The sequence below is a fragment of the Pelodiscus sinensis genome, chromosome 19, assembly GCF_049634645.1.
Source record: "Pelodiscus sinensis isolate JC-2024 chromosome 19, ASM4963464v1, whole genome shotgun sequence".
NCBI classification, from domain to species: domain Eukaryota; kingdom Metazoa; phylum Chordata; order Testudines; family Trionychidae; genus Pelodiscus; species Pelodiscus sinensis.
This window is the reverse complement of record NC_134729.1, coordinates 27295793-27311082: the sequence shown is the minus strand read 5'-3', so window position 1 is coordinate 27311082 and position 15290 is coordinate 27295793. Positions and strand designations below refer to the sequence as shown.

At 42.6% G+C, this 15290-nt stretch overlaps 1 protein-coding gene across 5 annotated transcripts in view; it reads left to right on the top strand.

Moving 5' to 3' along the window:
* Positions 1-15290, top strand: part of DOT1L (DOT1 like histone lysine methyltransferase) — a 115337-nt gene that overhangs the window by 56160 nt on the left and 43887 nt on the right. For all 5 annotated transcript variants that reach the window (XM_075903195.1, XM_075903196.1, XM_075903197.1 and 2 more), the window contains exons 8-11: positions 2293-2348; positions 6705-6784; positions 11408-11476; positions 14230-14336. In XM_075903195.1, the coding sequence (XP_075759310.1) occupies positions 2293-2348; positions 6705-6784; positions 11408-11476; positions 14230-14336 (312 nt within the window). The remainder of the gene's footprint in view (positions 1-2292; positions 2349-6704; positions 6785-11407; positions 11477-14229; positions 14337-15290) is intronic.

Genomic DNA, 15290 nt, shown 5'->3' with positions numbered 1-15290 from the left:
AATGACTATAAAATGTGTGTTTAAGCTTTGTGCTTAGAATGAGTATTTTAGCCTAGTGGTCAGAGACTGAAATTATGGATCCATTTGCATTTGCATCTTCTGACCAGCTGCTTTCATTTAGAAAGCTTCTAATTTAGGTCCGTAAGAAACTTTTCATTCTCTTACCATGGAGTTTGATATTTAAACCTTGTTCCACATTCTTATTGCTGTTTGCTGTAAAATTTTGATAACTCCTGCCTTCTACAAATGGAAGGGATGGATTCCAGCATTGTTTTTGTTGCTGAGGCTATGTCTACACTTAGCTGTTCTTGCGCAAAAACCTACGGAGCGTCCACACCTCAAATGTGCTTTTGTGAAAGGAAGTTGGCAGTAAATTGGCAGAACAGAGTGCTTCTTCCAGTGTAGGTAAACCTCCTTCTATGAGGCATAACTCCTACAGCTGTTGCACAAAAAGGCAAGTGTGGATGCGTCACAGGGGTTTCTTGCGCAAAAAGAGCCTATCCGAAAAAGCACAGGTGTCCTGATGGCCATTCTGTGAATGGCCATCAGAGTTTTCTTGTGCAAGAGTATCCATGCAGTATGGACGCTCTCTTGCACAAAAGGTGTGGACGTGCTCTTGAACAAGAAGTTTCTGCACAAAAACTGTTGTGCAAAAGGCTTCTTGCGCAAGAAGCCTGCAGTGTAGATGTAGCCTGAGACTGTACACCACCTTCTGTAAAATTCACTGAAGTACTGATGTTAGGAATTTTTGTCGTGTCATCTCATCTGGTGGAGAGGACTACTCTATTGCCCTGTCTCTGCGGAATTTTCTAAACTGACAACATTAGTGAGCACCCTAATGTAGGCCATTGTTTTGATAACTCTGCGCAGAGCTATATAACCATGTTAAATAGTCTGATAAACCATCCAGTGCTCCCAACATTAACACCAAGGACAGCAGTGCCAGTGTTAGCAATTGCAGAATTCTTTTTTACAGATAGTACTTAGACTACCATGTGCCTTGTCTACCCTTTCTCAGGAATAATGACTTAAATTTTGCATAATAGAGCAAAATGCATCGACTATTTGATTAGTCAGCCATTATTTAACATCCTTAGAGTATACTAGATATCTGTCATAACCAGCATCATTGAAATTTTTTTCTTAATTAACCAAGTGCAGCCATTTTAGTATTTGGAGTATTCTATATTGTAATTACTGAGAATACTGCAAATTAGTAATTTTTAGGTAATACTTCAAACATCAAGCAAGGGCAAGTCTATGCTAGAATTGCTGCATCAGTGCTGGTGTGCAGCTGTAGTACCTGTAGTACGTCTGGTAGAGATGCTCTGTGCTGACTGCAGTTGGAGCTGTGAACTCTCAGCATCCCTGAAAAATCCGATCTTTGGGGCCTGAGCGTTAGCCCCCAGCCACTGAGGAAACGGAAACTCGTAGACATGTTTGCATATTTCAGGCTGAGTCTTCTCTCCCCCTCCTGCTGCACCCCTATGATGGACAAAAAAGGGGCGTTGAGAAGATGATTCATTTAATGTATGTGATGCGCTTGGGTACTGCTGAGATGAGTCCAATGGAGAAACCAATGAATCAATAAAACCTTGTGTGGTGGTGCACAATTGGCATGGTAGGCAGTAAATAAGGCATGAGCCACACACTGAATGGCTACGTCTACACTGGCCCCTTTTCCGGAAGGGGCATGTAAATTTCACTAGTCGTCGTAGGGAAATGCGCGGGGGATTTAAATATCCCCCGCGGCATTTAAATAAAAATGTCCACCGCTTTTTTCCGGCTTTTAAAAAAGCCGGAAAAGAGCATCTAGACTGGCCCCGATCCTCCGGAAAAAGTGCCCTTTTCCGGAGGCTCTTATTCTTACTTTGAATAATTCTTACTTAGTAAGAATAAGAGCCTCCGGAAAAGGGCACTTTTTCCGGAGGATCGGGGCCAGTCTAGACGCTCTTTTCCGGCTTTTAAATGCCGCGGGGGATATTTAAATCCCCCGCGCATTTCCCTACGACGACTAGTGAAATTTACATGCCCCTTCCGGAAAAGGGGCCAGTGTAGACGTAGCCAATGGTTATCCTTAGGAGTCAAAGGACAGCTGTGGCACGGGAAGCTTTGTTTTTGTTTTTGTTTTGTTTGAATGGAGTGGGGTAGTTGGCTCTGAGGCATTTCCTGAAGATTTCAGGTGGCCCTATTCATAACTAGCATTACAGAGTTAGTCTAGTAATGTGAACCTTGCCTTGTCCGGTGTACAAAGCTGCAAGACATTTACATTTTGTCTATTTTTTTTTATAGCTGGAGAGAGGTGATTTCCTCTCAGAAGAATGGAAAGAGAGAATTGCAAACACAAGGTACAGTAGAACAGTTGATTATAGCTTTATGAATTGGTAATATTTGTCAGTATATTCTAATGGGAATTGAGGATGGTCAGCTCGTGATTCTGAATTTCCATAGCTAATATTTAAAGCTTATATATGAACTTTCAGACTAGTAATAGTATGGAGAGCCTGATAAGTGCCAGGCGGAATGGTTTTTCATGCATTCCCAGAAGTATTAATTGGAGTTCCCAGCATAAATTTCTCTTACTCAGCTGAAGATGGCCCCTTTTGTCTTAGCATTTCCTTTCTGTGTCAGTGACTCTCGCAAGCCGGCTTGAGTGACTGGCACTTCATATGCCTGGGAGAGCTGCTTACCTTGATAGGAAGGCTGAGCTAACTGAAATTGGCTATTCCATTATATATGATTCTCTTGAATAGTTGAATATTTATGCAAACTGAAGATCTGCATTTAGAGATGGAGTAGTTTTTTTACTACAGCATATTGCTGCTGAAGAGGGAAACACTCCTAAATTTTTGTGAAAGGTGACATGTTCATAGAGACATGTTCATAGATACTAATCAGGTACCATATGATAGAAAAGAAAAATACATTAATGCAAATGTACTTCTAGACTACCCCGTTGCTGGGAGGGATAGAAAACCGTTTATGAAGAGGCTTGTTGAGACTCTTTTCAGGGCTGTGGCAAGTTATGGATAGTTTCCAAGACCTCGTTTAAAAGCACACACAGAAGAGGCGTCTGCCAGGCTGGTTTTTGCATTACTATGTATCCCAGTTCAACTTCTTGGGCTGCCTTTTAATTTGTGGGCAGACTTGTCCCAGCCATGCAGTGTGGTATGGTTTTACTCATTAGGTGTTTGCATCTTACACATACATCCTTCTGTACCCCTTCCAATTCTCCTATGTCTTTAGAACCATTTTGAATATAGGCACTAGATGCACCTACAGATGTGAATGGTTAACCAGCTAATTGTCTGGGGCTGCTCTATCTGTGCTGCGATCTGCTGCAGGCCCCTTCTAAGTGGCTAGCCAGTTAAACACAAAATTTAACAGATCAACTGATTAAATGGGATTTTACACCCCTACCTTCAACCTGGCAGAACCAGACTGCTAGTGCTGGCTCCAGTGGAATCGGCTCTCCTCCTCTGGCCCTGGACGGGGTGGAGGCTGCGTATGCTGCTTCGGCTGGCCACTGTCACTTGGCAGTATTCACAGTGCAATGGAGTGATTGTCTGCCAAGGGGTCACAGCACATCACTTCAGCAGCACAAACACTGCAGTGAGGTTGTGAGCAGATCATACGATGACTGGTTCATGTGCCCACTTCCACATTGACTCCAAGGACAGGATGAGAGCCGCCCCTGAGCAAGGAAGGCAGTGGTAGCGCTGACTCAAGTTCAGGGTGGACCAGATCAGATCTCATGCTGTGGATTGTTTGCTATTCCACGTAAAGACAGTGGTAGATCAGTGGCAGTAAAGGATTTCTGTGTTAGTTTGGTTCATATGTAGTTGGTTGCCTTCCTGTCCCATGACCTTCTCCTCCCTCCCACAAAAGATCATAAAGCAAAAGGTTTTTCATTCTCAAGCCGTAGTCATTTGAATTTGCTTTTGTGAATACAAATTGATCAACATCTGCTCTTATTTTTGATTGATCAATGGATATTTTGACCCAGCTCAATTTCCTAATAAAGTGAAATTTCCCCTTTCATTTTCGGTTGTAAGCAGAGGCAGCATCCTAGCTGATGGCCTTTTTTTTCCCTTGGATTTTTAAGAGCACTTCTAGCGACTTCATTTGGTTAAAGGTTTTTATGACACCATCCCCAATCTGACAGAATAATTTACCTAATCTAAATTGTGCTTCTAAGAAAGCAGATAAGGCATTCCAAAGGTTCAAACTCTTAAAAATGCGTTTACTTTTGCACACCCATAATTATTGTTCATATTTCTTATCTCGCGACTGCTGATGCTTAAGCAAGATGTGTGGCATTTTATTATTCATACTGTCTGCACTTGTGGTTTTAGCAGTCTGCACTGAAAAGGCACTAAACCAAATAAGGGGGAAATCTAAGTTATTTTGGTCTCCAATGTGCATAGTAAATATTCCATCTAAACAAACATTTTAAAAATGATTTCAGATTACTTCATTTCTTTTCTTTCTCCCCTTAAAATTCTGGGGGCTTTTTTTTGCATAGGGGGTGAGAAGCAGGATAAAAGGCATGCACTTTTGGCTTTACTTGCCAGACAAGATTTCCCATATCTGTAAGAGTAGGGGTGGGCAGCACAAAGATCTTTTTTTTTTTTATTCTCCCATAGGTGTTCTTAAAATTGTGGATTTTATATATAGCTCTGGCTATGTCTAGAAATGTATGTATCTGTTGTATGGAGGCATTAGAAGGAGAAAATACAACAAATTAGTTAACTTTGCAAAGAAATAAATCCTTACAAAATAGATGGCATTGTCTGGAAAAAGTATCTTGAAGAGCTTGATCCTGCAAGAGACTGAATAACTTCTGAGAGGTGTCAAGCATACTTATATCTCACTGAAGCCAGTAGAAGACATTTGGAAACTCACAATATCAGACCCAAAGTTAAATGATTTCAAAATTAACTGTGTAACATATATTCACCATTTGTAATATGTCCTGTTTCTTACTGCTTATGGCTGAAGGTCTTTTTTCCCCCCACTTCATGACACTTTTCACCTTTGCATTGTCATGTCTTCTTGTAATTTTCTCAATTTTTCAAGGCTTAAATATTTTTTAGGGTGATGAGATTTAATCCGTCAACCATGAAAGACACACATGTTTCAAGTGTAGGAGAGGCAAAGACAATCTGAGGACAGTAAGGCTACATCTGCACTACATGCTTTTTGTGCAAGAAGCCTTTTGCGCAAGTGTTTTTGCGCACACACTTCTTGTTCAAGAGCACATCCACACCTCAAAGCACATTGATGTGCTTTTGTGCAAGAGAACATCCACACTGCATGGATGCTTTTGCACAAGAAAGCTCTGATGGCCATTTGCAGAATGGCCATCAGATCACCTCTCTTTTTTCCCCATAGGAGTTTCTTGCGCAAGAAACTTCTCTGGAGCGTCCACACTTGCCTTTTTGTGCAAGAACTCTTGCGCTAAAGGGAGTTATGCCTCGTAAAAGGAGGTTTACCTACACCAGCAAAAGCCCTCTCTTCTGCTGTTTAACTGTTGATTTACTTGAGCAAAAGTGCATTTGTGGTGTGGATGCTCCACGGGGTTTTGCGCAAAAACCTTGCAGTGTAGAAGTAGCCTAAGATTTGTTGAGCGAGAGCTAGGAGAAAGATTGTCTACCCAAATGCCTTGGTATTAATCTTCTGAAAAGACCTGTTGTATTTCACCGTCATTTATGGGATTAAGAGAGTGTTTGGTAAATAAATTCCTTGTGAATACTTCTTCAAATTACCAAAGTATAATAGGATTCAGTAGATATCTGTCAAGACGGGCTGTCAGCACTTCTTAAGTGTGATTTAACAAGTCCCATCAACATGTCAGCAGTAGCTAAGCTCATGTGCACCATGAAAAGGCCACCAGACATTATGGAGGCATAGTGAACAAACTATAGTAAAACTCCCAATAGTCCTGCATCCAGTAGTTCACCATCAAAATGGCAAGAGCCTAGTGAGTGAGCTTCGTCAAAAAATGAGTCACAAGGTAACAGCGGCAGCCGCTGAACTGAGCAAAAAGGGTAAAAAAGGCTTAAAAAAAACTAAAACATTACAGTATACTGTATACAGTATGTACAGTAAAAAGGGTTAAGAATACTTTATATACAGTGTGTGTGTAATATATATATATATATATATATATATATATATATATATATATATATATATATATATATATATATATATATATATATATATATATATATTAAATAAATAAATAAAAACCAGTTTATAGTACCTCCCGATAGTCTGGCATATCTGATAATCCGGCACCACCTAGGTCCCATAGGTTCCGGATTATCGGAAGTCTACCATATTAATATTATGATGGTGAAACTTGCCAGTGTAGTTCTTAACTTATGAATTCATGGCACGGAAGCTGCTGATCTGATTAATGGAAGTATCATAATATGACACTTTTTTCACATGTACTTATTTACCAAAATGTTACGGTGAATGCTGACTCTAGCTTATTACTTTATGTAGCTTGCAAGTAGAAATGTTCTGTTTCTTGAGTAAAATAGTTATCCACCCTCTGGATACACTGTATTCTCTTGTTTCAGAACCGTGAACATCATTCATAGAAGGTAGTTGATTTCATAGAGGTAGCAGTGTGTATAAAATAAGATGCCATTTGTCTGTTCCTGTTTAATAACTAGACCATTATCTTGCAGTGTTATTTTTGTGAATAATTTTGCCTTTGGTCCTGAGGTGGATCACCAACTGAAGGAGCGATTTGCAAACATGAAGGAAGGTAACACATCGAACTTAAATTCTTTTCCGTTGGTTTTCTCTTTCCTGCGGGAGCTGCTGAATATTCTGCCGTTTTTTGCTGCACAGTAGTAGCTGTGAGTTGCTGTACGTGGATTCAGTGTTTACTAGCTGCTGCAGCATGCTGCCTGTTCCTGATTTGCTATCTCCAGCAGCCAGCTTCCAGTTTAAAAGTCTTTTGGAATCATAAGACGCCCCACAATGTCTATTGCATTCTTCTAAATGTTCCTGCTATATACATGTGCACATTGTTTCTGTGGCAGAAGGGTATTTCCATGGCAGCATTTTTCATAACATTTTTTGAATATTTAATCCTGAATGTGTTTTTCAGCTTTAAATACTCTATTTATATGCAAAGTTCTGTATTGAAACAACATGATGATTGTGCTTAAAAACCTGCACTAACACCCTAGATCAGTGCCTCTGAAACAAGAGTCCTCAGAGCCCTTTGCTGTACTTGATAGAAAAATTCATTGTGAACCAAACTGGGATGGGGTGATAGATCTTTGTCCTATGAATTTGCCCACATATTAGAAAAGATGGAGCAATCACGTCCCTCAATTAACATTGAAAGTCCTAAACCATTAATCTTTTAATCCTAACTTGCTATTCACACTTTACTCAATGTCACTGTCCAAACTGATGGGCTTCATTTTGTTTCATTTGGTTACTTTATCTACTAGTTATTATGTACTATACTACATGCTTGGGTTCAGGTGGGGTTATTAATGAGGAAACTGATCCTTCAGCATCAATCTGTGGTCCTGCAGTGGCGGTGATGACATTTTTATAGTTATCTAAAGCCAGGTTGGTAGATACCAGTTTACGAGGAACAGAATGGAATGGATGTGTGGACAGCTGCCACAGTGGCTACTAATTGGCAATTTTACCTCCTCTCAATAAGTAAAGCAAGGTCTAAATGGACTTGGAGCCTGGACTGCCTTTTCTGCCTACGAGTAGCTCTCCATGCAGGTCTTAAGGACACTGGTGGCCGGGGCGGTGAAAATTTGCAATGCCTCTGCTTTTGTTGTGATAAGGCTTGGATCTTCATGGGTTTGTAGACATTGCAAAAAGAGACCTGTGGCAGCAAGTCTGTCAGCTGACTGGGGCTTGTGCTGCAGGGCCGAAAGTAAGGTTGTATGGTGCAGTCATCCCCACTTTGGCTGGATCCTGGGCTCTGAGATCCATGGCCCCTCACTGGGTTCGGAGCCCAGGCTTCAGCTGGGGGCCATATAGCTACACTGCTTAGCTCCATAGTACAAGCCCCAGTGAGTTGACCTAGGCTGGTAGACTCAGTATCCTTGAGTGAGTGTGGCTGGTAGACTCAGTATCCGTGTGTGTGTGTGTGTGTGTGTGTGTGATCTTTAGTACAGACACAGCACAAGATCAATTCAACATGTTCAACTAGTACTAAATTAATTAGGTGAGTTGCAGTTAAGAGGCTTTGTGGCCTCCTGGATTAGGCATGGCTCTGGAAGCCAGCAGCTGCAGAGTTCAGTCACACTGTGCCACTGAGCAGTCATTCAGTCTGTCAGGCTGGCAGGGCCTCAAGCAGAAGGGGCCAAGCCAGGGTACTTCCCTGCTTCCTCACCCACAGATCATGAATGGTCTGGGGGTGGAGGATTGCCTTTGCCCCTCCCCACAGGTTTCCCCTGGGCACCTATGCCCCTGGCGGTGGAAGGAGATTTTGTGTACACCCCCTTCTGTCCCCAGGCCAATCAGGGCTTGGGGGTGGAGGAGCACACGAAGCCTCCTCCCACCCTGCCAGGAGCACGTGGTGCCTCTAAGCACTGCACGCTCCTTGCAAGGCAGGGGTAGAGAAGAGGAAACTTGGTATACTTCCCCCCCCATACCCAGGCCCTAACTGACCTGGGTGGGGGGTGGGGGGGGTGGAGCAGCAGGGCCTCCATGGGTTGGATCAAGCCACTCGGGTGGCCGGATCCGGCCCGTGGAGTCCCTTTTGCCCACCCCGGTCTAGGGGCTCCTTACCACCTGAAAACCAGGTAATCTAATTGCATGTTTTAATATAAATTGCGTATTGTATTGTTCTCAGTGGATCACCTTTCACTAGTCAGAACTGAATGCTAATGAAGGATTGTGAGAACTTAAGTAATGAAAAAAATGGGAGGGCAGTGCAATTTTAAAATCATGCTTGTAAAAATTATTTACTCATCAAAGGCTTGCTCTGGAATATATGGCAATGCCCTGGAGCACTTCACAGTGGAAGCAAATGAACAACAAGTTTGCTTTGTGAAAGAGGCGTCTCAGCCAGGTTTGGATGAAAATGAAGAGAACCCCTGAAGGGCAGGGAAGGCAAAGGGGTGTAACAGACTTCTTTAGAGAGCAGATTGACAGTTTAATCTGTAGAAAGTGTGCTAGGACTGTTTTAAATATAATTTTTTACTTCCAGTATTCTTAACCATCACTTGAATCTCTGATCATTTGGGGGGGGGGGCAGTCTTGTTTTCACGATAAATGTATCTAAGATGTGGTGTGAAGCAAAGTGGTGATCCTGAGTTGATCCTACAAGCTGTTTGGGACCAGTACACTTGGTCATTCAATGAGCACGCAGCCAGGAGGGGCTGGACATCACAGGGAACTCCCAGGATTCAGGGCTTCCCTTCACTAGCTTGTGCAGAGGGAGTGAGGCCTACAAAGTAGTGCTTGTGCGCCACAGGCTGGCGGTTTCAGACTAGACCCCTGGCAGGCACAGATAAGACTGCTTCACCCTAAGGGCAGGTGAGGTACCTCAGAACCCTGGACTCCACTGGGGAATGTCAGAGTTGAAATAAGTGCCTTGCTGAAGGTCTTAGGAACACAGGACCATAAAGTATCTCCTGGGTCAATGAGTCCAGTCCCCAAACACCAGAATTAGAGTTGGGAAGAGAAGCCAGGTCTCCTGATTCCCAGTCCAGTACCCAGCCACTGGAGTAGGATGCTTCCATGTCTCATGCCTCCAACTAAATACAAATTAAATGCCCGACTCTGAAGTAAAGCTAGAGATTCAAACATACGGCAACTCTCCTGGCTTTGCTTGGTTTGTGACACAGCTAGAACGTTATGGAATTTACTTATTTTGTTTATGCCTGGGCTTGGCCTCACAGGGAATAATCCTGTGTGAGTAGCACTCCCACAGCTACTTCAAACTGTGATAGCCCACTCTATACATCTGCCTTGCAAGAGTGGTTAAATCACTATTTCTGTAATATCTGTCACAACTAAAACTGTCACATGTCCAAAGGACTGAAGGGGTGGAACAAACATAGTGAACTAAAAATAACCCAGCCACGTAAAAGATCATCATGGCATTCTTAGAGATTTCCAACTGCTAGCTTTTATGGCTCAGCTTCTTATGAAAAAAAGATCTGAGTATTAAATGGTAACTCCCTCCAAGTTTGAATATTATCTAATACATACTCCACACCAATGTTCCCTCTAATTTTTCCCACCCCAGAGCAGAATGAATTTTGTTATGTGCACCAGTATGGAGGTGATGCGTGACACGTCACCTCCACACTGGTGCACACAACAAAATGCCCATGGCAGGGGTGAAGTCAAGGGGTCCTGTGTGAGAGTGCAGGCTTGGGGTGCACGGGCTCTGGCTGGGAGTGCAGGCTCTGAGATGGGACTGGGGGTGAGGGGCTCAGGTCAAGGTGAGAGAGGTGAGGACTCCAGCTGGGGGTGCAGGCTATAGGGCTGAGGGGTTTGGCAGGAAGGAGGGTGCTCCACGGCTACTGCCAGGACTCCTCCAGCTCTCTCGCTCCCTCCCCCCTCACAGCAGCACCTGGGCTGAAGGAGTTGGGGGAGGGACCTCTCCCTGCCATGGCAGTTCCAGGACTGCGTTGGAGCCAGAGTTGGGTCACCCTGGCCAGGTGTGAGTAAAGTCACTCAAAGGCTGGAGGCCATCCCTCCACCAGCCATGGCAGGTTGTAAAAGAGGCTGGGCTAAGTTGGGGTGGCCTAGGTCCCAGGATGGGTTCTTTGGGCATCTGCATGGCATAGGCAGCTGAGTGGCTGTACAGCTTACCAGGAACTTAGCTCCGCACCTACAGGACATAGGTAAATAAAACAAGAGACACTTAAAACATTTCTTAAGTGGTCCCTGGCAAAAAATTACAGACTTTAAGAACATCATTTTCTGTATATTAACGTGACTCCTTGCGTAACATTGTGCTTGCATTTTGCAGTGAAGTCTATGATTGGTGTGACATCAGCTTTTATTTGAGACCTCACATGACACACTTTTGTAGGCTAGAATGTAAATATCACACTCGAGATTCCTGTAACCCCTCAGCATGTCCCTTGCCATTAAGAGGTCTCTGTGGCTATATTTTCCCGACAACAAAATGGGAATAATTATTTTTAGAATATTTTGAGGTAGAGGTGCGTGTGTGCGCACGTGCTAGCAGTGATGGTTTTGGGGCTTTTTTTTTTTTAATATCTTAAACAAAAACTTCAAGCTTTTTGAAAGTGACTCAGTGGCGTTAATACAATTTCTCATAGTTGCTATTCAGATACTAAATGTAAAGCAGCATCTAGCCTTCTTTCTCCAGAGAATTTTGGTTAAAGAGTAGTGGTAACTGGCTCGCTTATGTCTTTTTTCCCAGGTGGCAGAATCGTGTCCTCAAAGCCTTTTGCACCTCTAAACTTTAGAATAAACAGTCGAAACTTGAGTGGTAAGATTCACTTCTCTCTGCTTAAATGTGACTGTGTGGTGTTCGGTATAACTCTTTCCCCTTAAAAAAAAAAAAAAAAAAATCAATAGAAAGCTCCAGTTGTATATTAAAGCTTACACAGGGCTGCAGGTCTTTCCTCTTTTCCCCTCCCCCCCACTCCTGGACAGGGGCTGCTCCAGCCAGGTGGGAGTGCCCCTCGTCTGTGGTGCCCCCCTGGGCAGGGAGCTGCTCCAGCAGGAACCAATAAGCCTCACCCTTAAAGGAAGCAGCTGGCGCAGTCACCTCCTGTTACTGCTTTGCTTTTAAAATCTGACCTGTTAAATGTGTATTTAATAAAACTGCTTTGGTGACAATAATGTTACCTTCTTTTAAAGCTTTTTGTATCCATCTTCTTTGGGGCATTCTTAAAAATCATTAGAGGGCAATATTTCATAGAACATCGCATGTTAGAACGAAGCGACCTTGAGAGATCGAGTCCAGTCACCTGCCCTCCTGGCAGGACCAAGCACCCTCTAGATAGATCATCCCTGCTGTCTATCCAACCTGCTCTTAAATATCTCCAGTGATGGAGATTCCACAGCCTCCCTAGGCAACTTACTCCAGTGTTTAACCACCCTGACAGAAATTTTTCCTAATGTCCAACCTAAACCTCCCTTAAGTTTAAGCCCATTGCTTCTTGTCCTGTCCTCAGAGGCCAAGGAGAACAGTTTTTCTCCCTTTTCCTTGTAACATCCTTTTAGATACTTGAAAATCACTATCATGTGCCCTCTCAGTCTTCTCTTTTCTAAACTAAACAAGCCCAATTCCTTCAGCCTTGCCTCATAGCTCATGTTTTCTAGGCCTTTAATAATTTTTGTTGTTGTTCTCTGGACCTTCTCCAGTTTTCCCACATTTTTCTTGAAATGTGCCCAGAACTGGACTCCGTAATCAAAGTGAGGCCTAATCAGTGCCGAGTAGAGCAGAATGACTTCGTTTCTTGCTCACAACACTCTGGGTAGTGCATCCCAGAATCACGTTTGCTTTTTTTGCGAAAGTGTCACACTGTTGATTCATATAGTCCACTATGATCCCTAGATCCCTTTCTGCCGTACTGCTTCCTATACAGTCACTTCCCATTTAGGGTTGCCAAGTGTCCGGTATTCACCCGGACAGTCTGGCATTTTTGGCTCCTGTCCGGTAAAAAAAAAAAAATTCAGAGAATACCGGACACCTAAAACGTTTGGTATTTTCTGAATTTTTCCCTGGCCAGGAGGCGAAAATGCCAGGTAGCTGGCAACCCTACAAACACTCAGTGCCCGCCCCGCCTCCCCCCAGCTCCACTCTGGTCCCCAGCCCCCCCCCCCCCCCCCCCCCCTTAGTCCTCCAACTCCAGCCCTCATGCTTACCTGGTTCCCCAAGGCTGCTAGCACAAAATGGCTGCTGGCCAAAAAACCTAGGGGAAGCAGTATTGCTTCCCCTGCGTCTTAGTGCTCAACGACTCCCTTGTTCCTATCCCTGAACTTAAAGGGGACATGCTGTTTAATGCTCAACAGCTTTAGTCTCTCCCCCTCCCCTTGTTTTTTCTCCAACAGAATTTTTTCCCAGTTTTTTTTTTTTTGGGGGCGGGGGGAGAAGTGGAGGGCGGGAGTTCGGCATTTTGGTTTCAGCCATCTGGCAACCCTATTCCCATTCTGTATGTGTGAAATGAATTGTTCCTTCCTAAGTAGAGTGCTTTGCATTTGTCCTTATTAAACTTCATCTTACTTACCTCAGACTCTTTCTCCAGATCGTTTTGAATTTTGACCCTATCCTCCAAAGCAGTGGCAACCTCTCCCAGGTTGGCATCATCTGCAAACTTAATAAGTGTACTCTCTATCCCATCATCTAAATTATTGATGAAGATACTGAACAGAACCGGTGAAAACAGACTGTGCAGAACCCCACTTGTTATGCCCTTTCAGCAGGATTGTGAACTGTTAATATTTGAGCCAGACCAGACTTAAAAAAATTTAGTTAAACAAGTGATCTTACTGAGCATATCCTAAACCTTGTATTTGTCCTTATGTAATGTTCGTATACATTCAGACTCAGTTGGTTTATTGTCTTTCAGAAGAAATAAGTATCTGTAATCTCTCCTACACATTCATGCCATTGAATTAAGCATTTGCTGACTACAGCATTCTGTAGTTAGGTTTAAAGCCTTGGTTACAGCCAAAGCTTTTGCCTGGATATGTGACAAGTTTCTAACAAAATTAAGTCCCCCATGTCCATACTGTTGTAACTGTATTGCCAGTGGGTTCCTCAAACCAGTTATTTTGAAAGAATAGTTGGGCTCATTGTCAGATTGAAAGCCTACTGTTGCTACTTTTGGTCCAAGATGATTGTGTATGTGCCAGAAAAATAAAAGCAATACAGTACATACCCTGAAGATGCATTTTGAATTCCACAGATTTTTAGCTAAACTCTAGGTGGAAAAAGCACAGAATTAGTTAAAATATATAAATTAGACCACAGAGTTTCCAGGTCTACTTGAGCAGTTAAAGTAGCACCATATAATGTGGCCAAATATATCTTCTCAGAAAACTCAGTCACTTGGCATTAGGGCTGTGTGTGTATCCCATGTAGCTCCCTTTTAAGTAAGTGTGTGCATGTGCACATTTTTAAATCCACCATGCAGCTGGTCAGAGTTTGTGTGGACTGGCTTTTCTGGCAGAAGCATCCTCAGAATGCTAAGGACGCTAACCTTGATTTCCTAACTGTCTTTTTTCCTTCAGATATTGGCACTATAATGAGAGTTGTGGAGTTATCACCACTGAAAGGGTCGGTTTCATGGACTGGGAAACCAGTTTCTTACTACCTGCATACTATTGATCGTACCATAGTGAGTACAAATTTAGGCTGGCGAATCTTTTGTTTTTTCCCTTTGAAATGCTGTGCTGGTCTTACACACTTAAATTCTTGGTGTTTTTCATTTATCTTCCTCTTGCATCTAGGGATGTACGTTATAGCTTTTGGGGTAGGGACAATTTATTCACATAGCTTAGTCTCTTAGCATGCATACATATATCCAAATTCTAGTTCACCATTGTTAGTGTTAGGTTTTGATGCCTTCAGTTAAGCAGGTTTCTGAAAGATTGCAATTCTGTGTAGCTCTGTGGTTATCTGTATGTAAATAAACCAGTAAAAATACACTTGCATATGAAGAAATCTAAATTCCTAGAATCATAATTCATTGACTCTGTTGGTGCTTTTCCTACACAATAGCTATTTTTTTCTGAGTAAAGACTCTACAGAAGGAATTTAAAAAAATTCTCAGTGTGCTGTATATAATAAATGTGTGAAAGATCTCGTGCTAGGGTATTGGGATACTTCATAGTCCTCAATCTAAATTAAATAGAGTTGCTCTAGCATCTTAAATGTGTTTGTGCATTCACCTTTATAGTTTCCTTCATAAATAAAATCTATAGAAATCTAACTCTTATTTTGTGGAAAAATGCATTACCTTCATGATCTAAATTCTGTAACATGCTTGCACAATCTTGTTTTGCAAATCTGTTCTTGTTTGCCTATGTTGTAGATGTGCCTGTTGGAAATGAGGCAAATGCTTTATTTTAATGCAGTATTAGAGAAGAGTTGTGTCGCCTATTGAAAATAACCTTCTGGTGACTAGAGATACATAGCACAAAGCTTTATAATAAGGATGTGCTGTGTTGAAGATGATAAACCATGTTGAGGTTTGGACTGTGTCCCACTACACCACATGTATGCTTCTTCCCAGAAAGAACGAAATGGAAATAAATAGTGTCTTGATGTAGCTTATCAGCGGGAAAATTGT